The 15666-nt window shown below is 35.5% G+C and overlaps 1 protein-coding gene across 1 annotated transcript; it reads left to right on the plus strand.

The window, feature by feature from the left end:
- The first annotated feature begins 6688 nt into the window (after nt 1-6688).
- Nucleotides 6689-13326, plus strand: LOC117982329 (cuticle protein 7-like). Its single transcript, XM_034968685.2, has 4 exons — nt 6689-6763; nt 7349-7510; nt 12665-12831; nt 13149-13326. Exons 1-4 carry the CDS (start codon nt 6752-6754, stop codon nt 13201-13203), a joined length of 396 nt encoding a protein of 131 aa, XP_034824576.1. The 5' UTR covers nt 6689-6751; the 3' UTR covers nt 13204-13326.
- Nucleotides 13327-15666: the final 2340 nt, after the last annotated feature.

Raw genomic sequence — 15666 nt, forward strand, 5'->3', positions numbered from 1 at the left:
ATATCACCTAACTACCAAATTAAGACATCGAACCAAAGTCTTCTATTCATAATATTATGAAAAGACTTGTCTTGACTGAATGACTGATACACATATATATCAAGGCTGTATAGTATAGTATTAACACAGCCTAAACCGCCGGGTCAACTTATCTTGAAATTTTGACAGTAGGTTATTTTATGACATGGCAGGTACTCGCTAAGAAAGAATTATTGGAAATTATACCCATGGCTTTAATAGGGTAAGAAACTTTGTAAGAAAGTCCGTAATTTCGCAGTTTTTTTAGTTCTTTAGTTCCGGTATTTAGGGGTTTTGGTTAAAAATTATAGAAATACTCCTTACAAGATTTTTAGAAAAACTACCCAAAGAGATTTTTAGAATTTCCATCCGAACGAAACAGGGACGAGTCAGCTAGTTAAATTTAAAAATTAAAGCTGCTAAATAGTATGAGTAGAAAGATAGTAGGTATACCAAATACCTATATAAATTCACAGTATCGACGAAAATATATAGTTTTATTCATATTTTTAACCGACTTCAAAAAAAGGAGGAGGTTCTCAATTCGTCGGAATCTTTTTTTTTTTTTTATTTTTTTTTTTTTTATGTTCCCCGATTACTCAAAAACGCCTGGACCGATTTTGAAAATTCTTTTTTTGTTTGAAAGGGTATACTTCAAAGTTGGTCCCATTTCAATTTGGTGAACATCTGATGAACATCTTCGAAGATAGATACTGGAACTCCTCAACGGATAAGAGTACATTGCTCGCGATCAGTGTAATAACTTAGTAAACAGTAGATTTTTAACCAGTCATAGCATAATTCCATGGGGCCACTAAAAATTGTGAAATAAAAAATTTTTACAAAAAAAATAAAAACCGACTTCGTTACATAAACACTAAAAATTGAAAAATAATTTAATTTATTACCGAATATATTATGTATACAAGAGTTAATATAGTTCCATAATAATATTTTTTGGGGTCGGTGCCAATGAGGTGCCATTGTGGAGTCCCATAAAAATATGAAGTCCAGACGATTGGCACCGGCACCAAAAAGTATTATTATGGAACTATATTAACTCTTGTATACATAATATATTCGGTAATAAATTAAATTATTTTTCAATTTTTAGTGTTTATGTAACGAAGTCGGTTTTTATTTTTTTTGTAAAAAAATTTTATACTATTCACTTCCTTTATCTTATTCTACGAACAATAACCTCACTAAGTACTTTATTTTTCTTTCAGTCTTTTATATTAACTATTTAAGACATTTGAAAATAGAAACACTAACGTAGTTTATGATATTATGCAACACACACCGACATCTTTCGTTATTTCTCTTCTAACAATACAAAATCTCTAAAACCTAGATCAAATGATAAACACGTAGGATATTACAAAAGCACATGTATTCCATTATCGAAACCCGTACCTAAATCTAAAGTGTTTCAACACAAAGATTCCCTATTGTTTTAGACTTGTATCTAACATAGTTTACGCAATTGTAGTGCAACACAAAAACGCTATTAGACGTAAACTATGTATATTTCTTTATAATACGACACATTTATCTCATATTGAGGTTTTCATTTCTCGTAGATTCAAAATTAACCAAAAAGTTATGGATAATTGTTCGGATGTTCAGACTGAAAAATTAATTTTTTTAACTAATTAATACCTAACATCATAAGATCTCGGTAGCCAACCCACGTTTAATCTAAGGTAGATAATTACCTCAGAATGGATCTCAGAATGTACAGTAGGTAACTAAGGGATGAGTCCTACTCTGTGGGGATGAGTACGTATCCCTTTTGCCTCTATGGACATATGGACATAGCTGATGCCCGCGACTACCCGTAGATTTAGGTTTTCCAAAATCTTTGATTTTTCGGGATAAAAAGTAGCCTATGTCACTCTCGAGGTCACCCATGCAAAAAATCACGTCGTTGCTTCATTGCGATGTGATTGAAGTAGGTACAAAGTACAAACCAATAAACCAACAAACAAACACACTTTCGCGTTTATAATAGGGGTAGTGATTAATAGGGATAATGATTTGTGTTTAGGGTGACAGTTGAATTAAAAAAAATTAAATCTAAAGTACGCGACAGGTCGAGATGGAAATCAGGGTATGAGGCGGGAGGACACCCCGCAATGACGTGCGGGTGGCACGTCACCCGCGCATTCTGGTGGGGCTGTGCGGGTGTGCGGGCGTCCCCATTCCGATTGCGATCTCGACCTGTCGCGTATTATAGGTATATTGGATTCATTATAACATATTGTGTTAGATAGAAAAGTAATGGAGAAACCTATATTCTCGATCTCAGAGAAAATACTACAATTTTCCTTCCCGTTAATCAAGGTCGTCACACTGTTATTATATTATTGTCTTTTAGGTTGCCACCAAACGCTCTAATTCTCCGGATCTTGCGTGTAATTCATATAAATACTCTCAGAGATGATTGTACAGGCTTTTTGGTCTGGTTACTATGTTAAAGACGTAAACAATGGGGCCGATTCTCTAGTACACAATCTCTAAACTAAACTAAATTAACAGGTCTAAATCTAGTGCTTTCCTTTTCCGCAAGCAACATTATGAAAGGGATAGCAATAGATTTAGACGTGATATTTTAGTTTAGTTTAGAGATTGTGTACAAAGGAATTAGCCACAATGTCACTATAAAAATTACAACGTTCATGGGTAAATTTATGTTAGAGGGGTTTCTTATTAGTCGTTAGGTATTCTTAGTACTAGAGGGCAGGGGTCTATTTTCTAGAGGTGGTAGGATAGATTTATCTTGCTTGCTATATCCGGACGGTAAAAAACGGTGTAAAGTAATTCATGCTAAACCGTACCACGCCCGTGCCTCGTACAGGCAAAAATGATAAGGATGATTTATGCTAGACCGTGCCGACCCCGAGCCGTGCCGCGTCCGAGGCACCAGATTGGGAATTTGTATGAGGTCACATCTGACCATGCCGTGTCCGAGTCATCCGAGCCTCGTCCGTGTTACATTTCTTCATACAAAATTGCAATCCGTGGATCGTCTGCGCACGGCTCAGGCCGGCATGGTCTAGCATAAATCATCCCTTACCCATTTTTTTGTTTTCGTTATATTCTGGAGAAAACTAACTAAATTACATATAAGACCATAAATTAGTTAAAAACCGACTGTGGTTTTTGTGGCACTGAATGTAGCAGGAATAATATGTAATTTTTATAAGTTTAATAATATTAAAAAATTAAAAAATTAAAACAGGCCGATACGGTAAAAGGCCGGCCATGCATTGAGATGATAACAGTAATTGGTGTTGGGACTTGCGGAAAGGCTTTGACATAATATGAGTCTTTCAAACAAAAGAGCCATTGCATAAGCTAGTGGGAAATAATAGAATATCTATAAAAACGAATAAGGCTTCAAATAATAATAATGTCTCTGTGTAGAGAAAGTGGCGAATTTTTTTAAATATTTTTAATATATTTCTTCTTTGTATATAATATCTATTGTTGCGATGTATCCTAAAGATTATTTCACATTACGGGATATAAATTATATTATAGTCTGGTCAAAATAGACATTCAAAACTAAAATAAAGTCAAAGTCAAAGTTAATAATTCACATAGAGCTAAAAATTGGTACGATTGTTGGGAACACCAATCGATCGATCGATAGGGACTATTCATTTGTATTGGTGTTCCTAACATTCGTACCTACCAATTTTTAGCTCTATGCAAATTATTGTAACTTTGAATGTCTATTTTGACCGGGCTATAATATAATTTATATCCCCTAGAGTGAAATGAGCTTAAGATGGAAGTAACGTGTTTGCCTAGACAACGGCTATTATAAGTCATTTATTATTTTTTAAGATTATTTTCTTCAATTTAAGATTATATTTTCTTCAGATGTTCACTTAGTGCTTTTAATGCTCTCAGAAGTTCAGCCATCACGTTACCGAATCAGATATGACAAACCAACCACAGTAAACTACTAGGAGATATCAAATAACATTGTCGCCATTTCAAGATACGAAATAGACTGCGGATTTCGATTTCACGGCTGGCCTTAGACAGAATTTCTTAATTACATTTCAGGGTTTGGTTTCAACTCAACACGTATCACTGGACACATGCAATAGTGTCCTTATTAATTTCACCAACTGACTTGTTTATTATATCGTATTTCTTAGTTCCAGATTCGGCTAATATCACGACCATCACGATGCATGCTGAAATTATACTCCCATAATATAATAAATCTGATTATGTCGACACCATGATACCTACTATATTGTCATTTATTAAATCTCTATTTCCAGTAGGTCCCTGACAGACTGAGGACCCTGATTACCCTCCTGGTGTGTCAACATTTTGCGGTAAATGATGTTCTTCCATCGGGACCTGCTTTTAGTTATCTGTCAGCGTCATCAACTAATTAGACGTCCACAGCTGGGCGTATCATTTTATAAGTCAGAAAAGGACCAAATACATAAATTTAAATAAGGCAATTTTATCCCTAAAGACCGATCTCTTCCAGACAACCATAATAAGACTACGAAAAAATTCCGTACAAACATGTTTATAATAATATAACATATCAATAATTGCATAGTTATGATGTTTAATAAAATAGAAGCTAATACGTATTTTGTATACAACGTCCAATCCTTTATTTGGAAACAAAAAGGTAGGACCTACATTTTAATTAAAAGTGAAATATGAAACAAACTAAAGCCAAGAGAAAATACTCTTAAAACGTGCTTGAGATTAGTTTGAGATGAGCCTATTTTGGATGCTCAAATGTCTATATTAGGTAATGGATACCTATTCGTAAAGATGTAATAAAGATAAAAATCGGAAACATGTTTTACCTCTATTCCTCTTTACAACTCTGTTGGAATATTAAGTAGAACACATCAGTAAATTAAAATTATCTAACAACATTTATTATTATTTTTTGAGAGATATTCTTTCTTTGCTTCATATTCCTCATTGCTGAGAGGCATTCCTTCCCATTAATTACAAGGTAGGGCATTTCTTGGCATAGTAATGCGGTTGGTTCATAAATCCTTCTCCATAAAATTAATTAGTTGTAAACTTATTTTTTTTTACATTTGCTTAAATAAATAATATGGAGAGATCTTTATAATCTTGCTGTAAGAAAAATAAAACTCTGTTTGAGTTTCAATCAATCAATCAATCAGCCTATTTGCGTCCACTGCTGGACATAGGCCTTCCCAAGAGCACGCCACCACACACGATCCTCCGCCTTCCTCATCCACCCACTTCCCGCTATCTTCTTAAGGTCGTCAATACTCCCAATGTTTGAGTTTAATTAATATCAATTATTATTAAAATTTAATTGATTCATTTCATCTATTCTCTTTACATGAGAACCTATTGTATCTGCTAGTATAATCAATACTTATAATAAAACTGTAACCGGTCCAATTCTGTACATTGAAGATATTTTGAAACTTTTTTTGTGAGGGCACTCTATAATCGATACTGAACCCAAAACTGTAATTTTTTTCATTTTTGTCTGTCTGTCTGTCTGTCGGTCTGTCTGTCTGTCTGTCTGTCTGTCTGTCTGTATCACGGCCGCGCATCACGCTGAAACTACTGAATGGATTCCAATGAAACTTGGTACGATTTGAGGTCATACTATGAGGAAGAACATAGGATACTTTTTATCCCGAAATTCAACATAGTTCCCTTAGGAGAGGGGATGAAAGTTAAAATGTATACTGAGTTGTAATTCATTAACGCGTAGTCCGATTTCATTAATTCTTTTTTGTTAGAAAGGGGATATTTTAAAGATTGTTCCGTAAATAGTTCAAGGTCATCGGTTTTTAACCGACTGTCAAAAAGGAGGTGGTTCTTTTTTCTACATCGATTTTTTCGAGGTTTCTGGACCGATTTGCAATTTTTTTTTTTATTAGCAGAAGAAGTTTTCGTGGTGGTTCCATAAAAAATTCTGGATCCAACTCCTTAATCTTGATGCTGCAGGGTTACTGCCCGCCTAAGTTATCAAGATTCAGGAAGTGTTCATAGTGAATTCACATTGTTGGTACCAAGCAACGACTTTATTCTCAGACTTCAAGTCCCAGCTCCTCAACCCTGACGATGTAGGGTACAGCACTCCTAAACTATAATGATTCAGGAACTGCGGATGGTACAAAATTATTTTAAGGTACCAAGCATAGGCTACATAATTAAACTTCGGATTCCAACTCCTCAATCCTGATGCTGCAAGGTACTGAACTCCTAAATCGTGGGGATTTGAGAATTTCTGATAGTGAATTGATATTTGAAAAAAAAAAAAAAAAATTCGAATCGACTGTTAGGCGGAACGAAGTTCGCCGGGTCAGCTAGTGAATAATAAATAAATACGATAACAATCCAATGTTATTGGATCTTATTCCTGCGTTCAAGTCAAAACCACTGCGTGACACGAATGCAGTAGACGCACATTGTCGTGCTGTCTGAGAGGAGATGCTTCATCAGTCCTATTTCTCTAACACCAATTAAATATTTTAAGATATACAAAACTTATTCACCTTGAACTGCTTGAAATGCTACATAATTTTACGTAATTGCCATATTATTATCAAACTACTGTTTCTTGCGTAGACGCTGCGTACGACTTTGCATCTCACTGGTTAAACTAATATAAAAGTCGGTGGTTCTAGCGGTTTGTATCAGTTGTGTGTGGTCGGTGAGACGAAGCAAACCTTACACAAAAGCAATGATTACTAAAGTAAGTGCTGTGATTCTATCCCGTTGCGAAGTATAGTGAAAGGATCAGACGCTCCGTGTAATTTAAACCGATAGATTCCTTGTGCTCGGCCAAACTTGTCGACAGTCTAAACTATCACCTGGTTTCAAGTATCCTACAAATCTGACGGGGATTTAGTTTCAATTTAAGGATTACCTACTGTTAAGTTGTGTCTATTGAGTACAACCTGTGTTTATAGTAGATCATTACAGTGTAAAGATAATGTGTTGCTTTATACATTGATTGTATTTAACAGCTAAACGGGTTAAAACTTTGAATTGATATAATTAGGCCATTAGTTTGCCTATTATTATTACCTACCCCAATTCATAACTACTGAAAGAATAACAATTAATTTTAAATAATTAAGGGGTATGGGTTTAATAAAAACTGCCATACCCCTTCCAGGTTAGCCCGCTATCATCTTAGACTGCATCATCACTTACGACCAGGTGAGATTGCAGTCAAGGGCTAACTTGTATCTGAATAAAAAAAAAAAAAAAAAACCTTTAATAAAGAGAAATCCCTAAGTTCATGTATTATTTAATTATTTTTTTCGATGTTCAGACCGCAATAGTCCTGTCCGTGGTGGCGCTGGCGTCCGCTGGCGTGCTGCAGCTATCCCATGGATACGGCGGTGGTGAATCGTACGGCCACGAAGCTGTGGCGTACGCTCCAGTAGCCCAAATTGGCCACTACGAGGCGCAGGATGAGCATGTCGACTATCACGTAAGATAAAATTCCACATAGTAACACTCAAGACATCTGTACCTGCAGTATTGGCCGTAATAGTAAAGGTAGGACGATCTCGAACCTTCAAGACACCTGGTCCTCGTAATAATAAAGGTGCATTGGATACAGCGGTGCTGAGATGTAGAGATTTAAAGCTGTAGCGTATGCTTCAGTTGGCCAGCTTTTACGAGATGAAAGACCAACACGTTGATTATCAGGTAAGAAAAAAATCCACATTGTAATCCCCAAGAGACAAGACATTTGCAGCTGCAGGTTTTCGCTATAATAGGAAAACTACAGCGGTGCCTGAAGCCTATACAGTCCCGACTCCCGAAGCGGTAGCTAGCATTAGCCCAACTTGCCCACTGTGACGTACAGTCTTTCATTCACGTAAGAGACAATTCCAAATTACACCCTCAAGATATCTGCGCCTCCAGATTCTCGCCATAATAGTAAAAAATATCGTACTGGTGAAGCGGTATTGATTTACGGCTTCTTGGTCGTAGGCATCAGTAACCCAGCTTATTCACTTCGAATAAAGTTCACCATAGTAGCCCTCATGTCTCTTTCGCCTGCAAGTTCTCGCCTTAATAGTCAATATGGTACTGGTAGTAGAGCTAAGACGTATAGTTCTATAGTCGTAAAACACGCTCAATTACAACGCGCCACGACACGCACAACACGAAGACTATATCTATAGCAAGAGACAATTTCACTTAATAGCCTTGAAGACATCCGCGCATGCAGATTCTTGTCGTAAGTAAATCGCACAGATACATTACCAACGCGACGACTTAACTTAATCATATAGTTGACCAAGCTCTCATTGGAACGTTAATGTTGTTAAACCTAAGACGTAGCTGCAGAAAAGCTGAAATAGGTTAATGTAGGGAATTCATTGTTTGAGGTGTGCACTGTAAAGGCTTTAGCATACACAATGCAGTGAGGCAGATGCCACTGAACACGCCTGCAATCTTAATACAATATGATCTGTGTGAAACACATCACATTGCGTAGCGTTATACGCTCCACAATATGAACACCTGCAAACAGTTCCTTATTAAGTTCTATGATAGGAGCCATGTTAGTTTTAACTGTCCAGACCATAAGTCGCAAAAGGACATCATCTTTCACTGTTATCAAGTAAAAGACAATCACAATATTTTTTGGCCAAGTTTGTCAATATCTCTGATCTATCTCTCCTCAATATGGTAAACTTTCGATGAAATTTATATAAAGTTCAGAGGCCTTATCTAAATTCTTAAATATTTCTTAAAGTTTACCATACCTACTATCCTGGAAGATGATAAGCTGATGGAAGGTTTAATAACCATCATCCAGGATTTAAACCCAACCCAATAATAGGCTACTTGACTCATATCTAATTTCGTCCAATAAATGATTATTTATTATAGTATTTTGCTTAAGACAACGAAATATATCAATAACAATTATTAAAAACGCAGGATGGATATATAAATCCAATTCAAAAAAATACAATTTTTATTTTTATTTGAAACGCAGAAAACGCTGTCAGCCATGATGTGACGTCATTAAAATATGTAAACAAAGAAATGTCATTCCTATGTCACGCGGGGACTAACGTAGTATCCATATATATAAAATTTAGAGTCCTGACTAACTTATATATCAACGCACAGCCTAAACATCTAAACAGCTGGTCCTAGATACATGAAATTTGGTGAGTGTGTTCTTTGTAGGTAAAGAGAAGGTGTCCACTAGGAAAGGATTTTTTGAAATTCCACCCCTGAGTGGGTTAAATGGAGGTTTGAAATTTATGAAGTCCACGCGGGCGAAGTCACGAGCATAAGCTAGTTTTTATATATTTCTAAAAACTCATAGTAAACGTAAAAAATATCGTTTTCTCTTTATAAATTGAATAAGTTATTAAGTAAGACTTACAACAAAGTGATCTTTGCAAAAATAAATTTGGGTTGAAGTCGTTAGTCATATAGGATCCCTTTAAGCAAGTCTTTGCGTGTTACGTATATTTATTTCACTGGGCACTCTAATCCACAACTTTCCTGTGGTCTTTATCGATGCGTTTTTTACATTCTCGGATGATACAATAACGATAATTACTATATTTTTCATGTAAACTAGTATAGAAGTCATGTTTATGGGAGGTCATGCTGTTGTTTACAAATGCATGACGTCAGAGCACAGATAATCTATCGGCCAAACATGGCTGACAGTGTTTTCACCTGTCTAAGAAAAATATTTTTTTAAATTAAAGTTTTACGGTTTTTAGGGCGCAAAAAAATATAGTGTTAATTTTTTTGATATAATAGGACAAATATTAACCATTTAAGACCAACTTAAAAAAAGTGTCAAGTAGCCTATTGGTTAAATTCATTAATACCCACTATACGTACCTTATTCTATAGTTTTAATAGAAACAGAAAGAGGTTTTATTCAAATAAACTAAATAAATTTTAAATCGTCAGAAGAATCTGACACTGTTTGGAATGCCATTCCTACTGAGAAGAACCAGTAAGAATGACCACCAGAAGTTTATGTTAAAACGAGCACAATATAACTAGGCTATCATATGCATTAGAGCAACACGGTTAATATAGCTTGTCCTATCAATCAAATCGCTGCAACTATAAAAAAAACTAAGGCTCGCACTGTTAAAAATTGTGCGGCCAAATTTCGCAGTGCAGACTTACCCTGCAAATAAGTATCAAATGCGTTGATGCAAAAGTAGGTAACTTCAATATAATTAATTTCATAGGACAAATTATATATCTGTACCAATCGCAATTAATTACAAAATGTTAAACATTCAACCGCACAAAGTAACACCGGATGACAGGTTAATTTTCATTTAACGTGGAACGGTGGAAACAGAAATTGCATACGTAATTTGTAGAGAGTACACTTTAATTTATGTCAAAAACGTAACCGGTTCTGTAATACTTGCGCATATTAAAATTTCCTTGCAATTAAAACCGCTATGCGTAAACAAATAGTTACTCATAATAGTGCACCAGTTCGATCCCATAGGCCATGCCGTAACACAATTGTATCGTACTAATTGATAGCTTGCGTAATGTTCAAGTGTTGCCTTTGCCGATTGTTTCCGGGATATGGTATCTATGAAACAATCCAGCTTTACCCACTTTACCGTTATTACATCACGACAGTTCACGCTAAATAGGTCCTAAGCATAAATACGAGCTATCAGCGCCAGTAACGTAATCACGCGAACGGCTCCCCTGAATTACAGTAATTAGTAGCGTTCGTGCTAAGTTTTTTAACAAGTAAAATGTTACGGCACACAGAAGCGAGTTTTCGGCACTACTTAAAATATTGCAAACATGCCTTCATTAATAGTTTGTGATTATCTGGGTGAATACATAATGCACATATTACTGCACAGTATAATAACAATGGAAGCAGATCGTAGTTATCTAAATATATAAAAGGAAAAGGTGACTGACTGACTGACTGACTGACTGACTGACTGATATATCAACGCACAGCTCAAACTATTGGACGGATTGGGTTGGCTGAAATTTAGCATGCAGATAGCTATTATGACGTAGGCATCCGCTAAGAAAGGGTTTTTGAAAATTCAACCCTTAAGTAGGGGTTTGAAATTTGTGTAGTCCACGCGGACAAACTCACGAGCATAAGCTAGTAATATATAATTTTCTTACTGATAGAAAAAACATAGTATAAAATTAATTATGGGCATTTATTTTTTTGAACCAAAATCTTCATTGGAACTCCAACTTGTTAATCACATAAATACATCTAAGTTTGTGCATCCTTGCAACGAATTTAGGTAATTAAATACACACTTTTCCATTCAATTACTCTTTAACAGTCATAAATAATATGAGTATAATTATAAACTCTTAGAAAATAATTTACAAACACTTTAGGCGTAGAAAAAGGTAATCTTTTTATTACCTATCATGAAACGATTTATAATACGATTACAATAAAAGCAGTTGTAGAACAATTAAAACAGTAATCTAAATTGATCACTTTCAATAACTATATAGCACTTACTTAAAAAGCCTTTCCAATTGTCCCTAAGTAGGTTATAGATAGGCAATCTCAATCTGGTTCGGTCGGATACTTGTGAACATTGTCATAGAGCGAGTGTAATAAGCTATAATCTGGTTACATAACCGCATCCCGTCGTGACTAAAGGGCCGATAAGAGCTCGTTTCCCAGGATATTGTGAAACTTCGACTACGGTTAGAGGACATAATGACTGTCATGATGCATTCGCGAATGTTTGTTTGCATAAACCAACGCGTGCTCTCACGCTCGACTTAATAGCAGATGTGGATTGTTACAGCCGACCCAAATTCAATTGCGTAAATTGTACATACTGTTGTTAATAGAAATATTTTGCTTGCTATTAAGATTACGAAGTGTAAATTATCCTCGTTCAATTCATCTCGAGACTCTTAATCCTAATGTATTACAAGTTCTAGATCCAAATCGCTTTACAAGTAACTATCCGTAAACTTAATGAGCCTATATGATTATCAGTACTCTTATTTTAAATGCGAAAGTGTGTTTGTTTGTTGGTTTGTCCTTAAATCACGTCGCAACGGTGCAACGGATTGTCGTGATTTTTTGCATGGGTATAGATAAATACCTGGAGAGTGACATAGGCTTTTTATCCCGGAAAATCAAAAAGTTCCCGCGGGATTTTCAAAAACCTAAACCCACGCGTAAGAAGTCGCAGGTATCAGCTAGTAACTAGCACAAATAAAGCGCCTCTGCTTACTTTCACATTCTAAAACTTGTTTTAAGGATAGACCTTAATAAGTATAAACAAACTGTTTTTGTTTTTCTCCGAAATCTTGGATTACTATGAGGCGACCTTAGGAAGCTTTTAATGCCACTACGTACAATAAAATTCTACTTTTCAGTGAATTACGGCACCAAATAGCCTTATTGACGTTTCAAAATATTATATTATTCTGCAAGCGTTTATTACTGCTTAGATAAAATATCCAGAAATATTCTGGTACTTACAATTTTTTTTTACTAACTTACTACAGCGAATAGTTTCACGACGTTTCAAACAATTGACAGTCGAAACCAGATTCTAAAGTGTGTCTCTATCTCTTTATTTACATATCACTTTTTCTTTTACAGGCACATCCCAAATATGACTATTCATACTCCGTCTCAGACCCTCACACTGGTGACCACAAAGAGCAGCACGAAGCCCGTGACGGTGACGTAGTCAAGGGTGAATACTCCCTCCTCCAACCCGATGGTTCCTTCCGCAAGGTCACCTACACCGCTGATGATCACAATGGGTAATTATTGACAAACGTTTTACTATCACCATCATCATCATTGTGGTCAACCGATAAACATCCACATCTGGACATAGTACGTCTAGACACTCACTTTAATAAATCATAATTTCTGCACTTCAATCCTCATCGTTGTATCAACTGATGGGTATCCAAAGCTGGACTGGTCTCTTTAGACTAACACTCTACGATCTCGCATATCAACAGTTTAGCAAAATTATTTATTGGGCTACCTATTTTGTTTAGGATTCTGGACTTCATATTTTAATATTATCAGATTTTGGTTCCTAAACTTGTATGTTCTTCTTATTTTGCAGTTTCAACGCCATCGTCCACAACACGGCGCCCGTGCACCCTGAGTTCCACCACTAATCTTTATCGGCCCAAGGCCACTCTCATGTGATATTATTGTACCTTTATACTATAGATAGTCTTTAGTCGACAACGAACTTTTAATGTAAGACTGCGGCGAAAATAAACTTTTCGAAAACCTTATTTTGAATTTTATTTTATGAAAATCTAGCTGATTCCCGCGACTTCGTCTGCATGGATTTAAGTTTTTATGGATTACGTTGGAATTTTTCACAACCTTTCATAGCCCGGGTCTACTTTATAAATAAAACATAGCTTCAAGTTTCTTAAATCTACCAATTTATAGATTGTGCATTGTCTGTCAGTCAGTAACGGTACGGTTTTATATGTACAAATAGATAACACCTACCTACTGATTTTGTCCTTAAGTTTTAATAATATCCATTTCCTAACGTCGACTAAACACGTGAGTACAGCCGGGACAGATATTATTTAGAATATCCATTTCCTTATTTCAGCACCTATAAAACAGAATTAACAAAGAACAACGGGCAAAATAGCTATGGGCAACCGCAATGGGTATTTCCGAAACTAGTGCACATCGATAGATAATAATTTTATTATGAAAAAAGTTGTTGTGAATAATTATAATATTGAAGAAGTTAAAGATTAGGCAAACGGCCACTACTATAAGAACTTAGTGACCTTTTTCCTATATAAGTTTTCGCTTTGATTCTAACTGCATATCTAGGTTCATCATAAAGAAAATCATCTTAAAAATGATACTTCTGAAGTGGCCACCCTGAGGACTAAGGTCTTTATATTTTAGCCACTATCCTTTCTTAACCTATTTAGAGCTAACATAAACAACCATAAGTAATATTATTATTTCGTCGGAAACAGATTTTTATGCGACACAGCTGACTTTAGACGGTGAGAAGAGATTACACTTTTCTTTCGTGCCCTGTAGTTTAATAGCTAGAGTCAGTGATGACGATCATCATGTGTGTGTAATCACCTTGGCCTGCACTCTCTTGCGATGGGCTAAAATGCTTTGTTGCAGCAAAAATATCATAAATTCAGCCAAACACAACAATTGGGGTTCTAGCAGTCAATGATTGATGCAGCTTTTTCGTAATCGACCAGCTGCATGTTACTCGCTGATTTTTAACGGTGTCATCTATTATTTATCGTTCATCTGTGGCAAGCGTAGATAATATAAAGTGTAGTATATCTACTGTCCAGAAGAAGAAGAAGACATGTTATGCCGAACCCACGTAGCGTGGGATAAGGTGAGGAAGAAGAGAAGATATCTACTGTCCAGATCTTATTCAAGGGACAATTTTTTAATGACTTGAATTTACGTATTCAATGAATAACAACCACTGATACAATATTTTTTGAGGATTTCAATAATATTCGAAGAACCTAATTGCGACAGCATAATAAATCTGGCACCCAGCTGTGCACAGTATGGAACAATAAATGAATTGATAAGAACTGTAATATCGCTGTCCAATTGAAATAATATATTGTTCTGTAAGCTCGGCAATCTGCTTTGTTCAATTTGTCAATCCACAACTTTTTACTCGCTTCTTCATACAACCGTATGAAGATATGATATAAAGATGAACGTATGATATAAAGATGAGTATTGTATTTTAAAGTTTAAAAGTTTAAGAGCGTCTGGCAGGGAGTTATCACGATACTAAGTGTCTGCCAATGTATGACATGATTTCTAACACCATTCTAACAAATTCCTAAAAGGGCGGCAACGCATCGGCGGTTCCTCTGGTGCTGCAAATGTTCATGGGCGGCGGTAGTCACTTAACATCAGGTGACCCGCCTGCTCGTTTGCTCGCTATATCTTTTTTTTAAAACCATTCCAAAGAAAATAAAATTAGGCTTTTTAACTTTGACTTAAGATTTTTTACACCTTTGTTACCCGTTATCTCCCAAAACCACTATATGATCCCAACTTCATAGTCGCTAATCATTCCTCCCTGAGGCCCTGAGTTGGGAATAATACGCAGAGAAACTTTCAGCTTTTACAAATTCGTAAGGTTTCACCGAGCGAGTCTCCAACTTGGATTTAATTTATGACAGGCATTCAGTAAAGCTGATACAATCTCTGCTTTTGAAAAAAGTTCTGCATAAAAGCTCCTGCTATGTACGATTTTAAAATCTTTACCGCCTTCGATACTAATTCATTGCTTTTTAAAACTTATAATTTTAACAATTTTTGTAAGTATGTTTATGTTAGTTTGTACTCGTATTTTAATTAGTGTAATTGGCTTTATGGCCGTTCTAATTAAATAATAATAAATAAATAAAATGACTGTTCTACATTTTGTTTGTAAAAATATCAAACAAGAAATAAGATTTACCTATCTATGTACCTATTAGGAATTTACGTTATGCTTTTCAAAATATAAACATCGCAATGTACTTATATAGGTACAGTTTTAACCTATGCAAAGAACCTTATTCTTAATTGTGATATATTCTAGGTACTTAGGTAGG

This window comes from Maniola hyperantus, chromosome 5 (assembly GCF_902806685.2).
Source record: "Maniola hyperantus chromosome 5, iAphHyp1.2, whole genome shotgun sequence".
Classification (NCBI taxonomy): domain Eukaryota; kingdom Metazoa; phylum Arthropoda; class Insecta; order Lepidoptera; family Nymphalidae; genus Maniola; species Maniola hyperantus.

Bases quoted from the DNA above. Each gene is read 5' to 3' on its own strand.
- LOC117982329 (XM_034968685.2), top strand. The intron at 7,511-12,664 runs GTAAGATAAAAT...TTTCTTTTACAG, and splicing joins ATGAGCATGTCGACTATCAC to GCACATCCCAAATATGACTA. The intron at 12,832-13,148 runs GTAATTATTGAC...CTTATTTTGCAG, and splicing joins ACCGCTGATGATCACAATGG to TTTCAACGCCATCGTCCACA.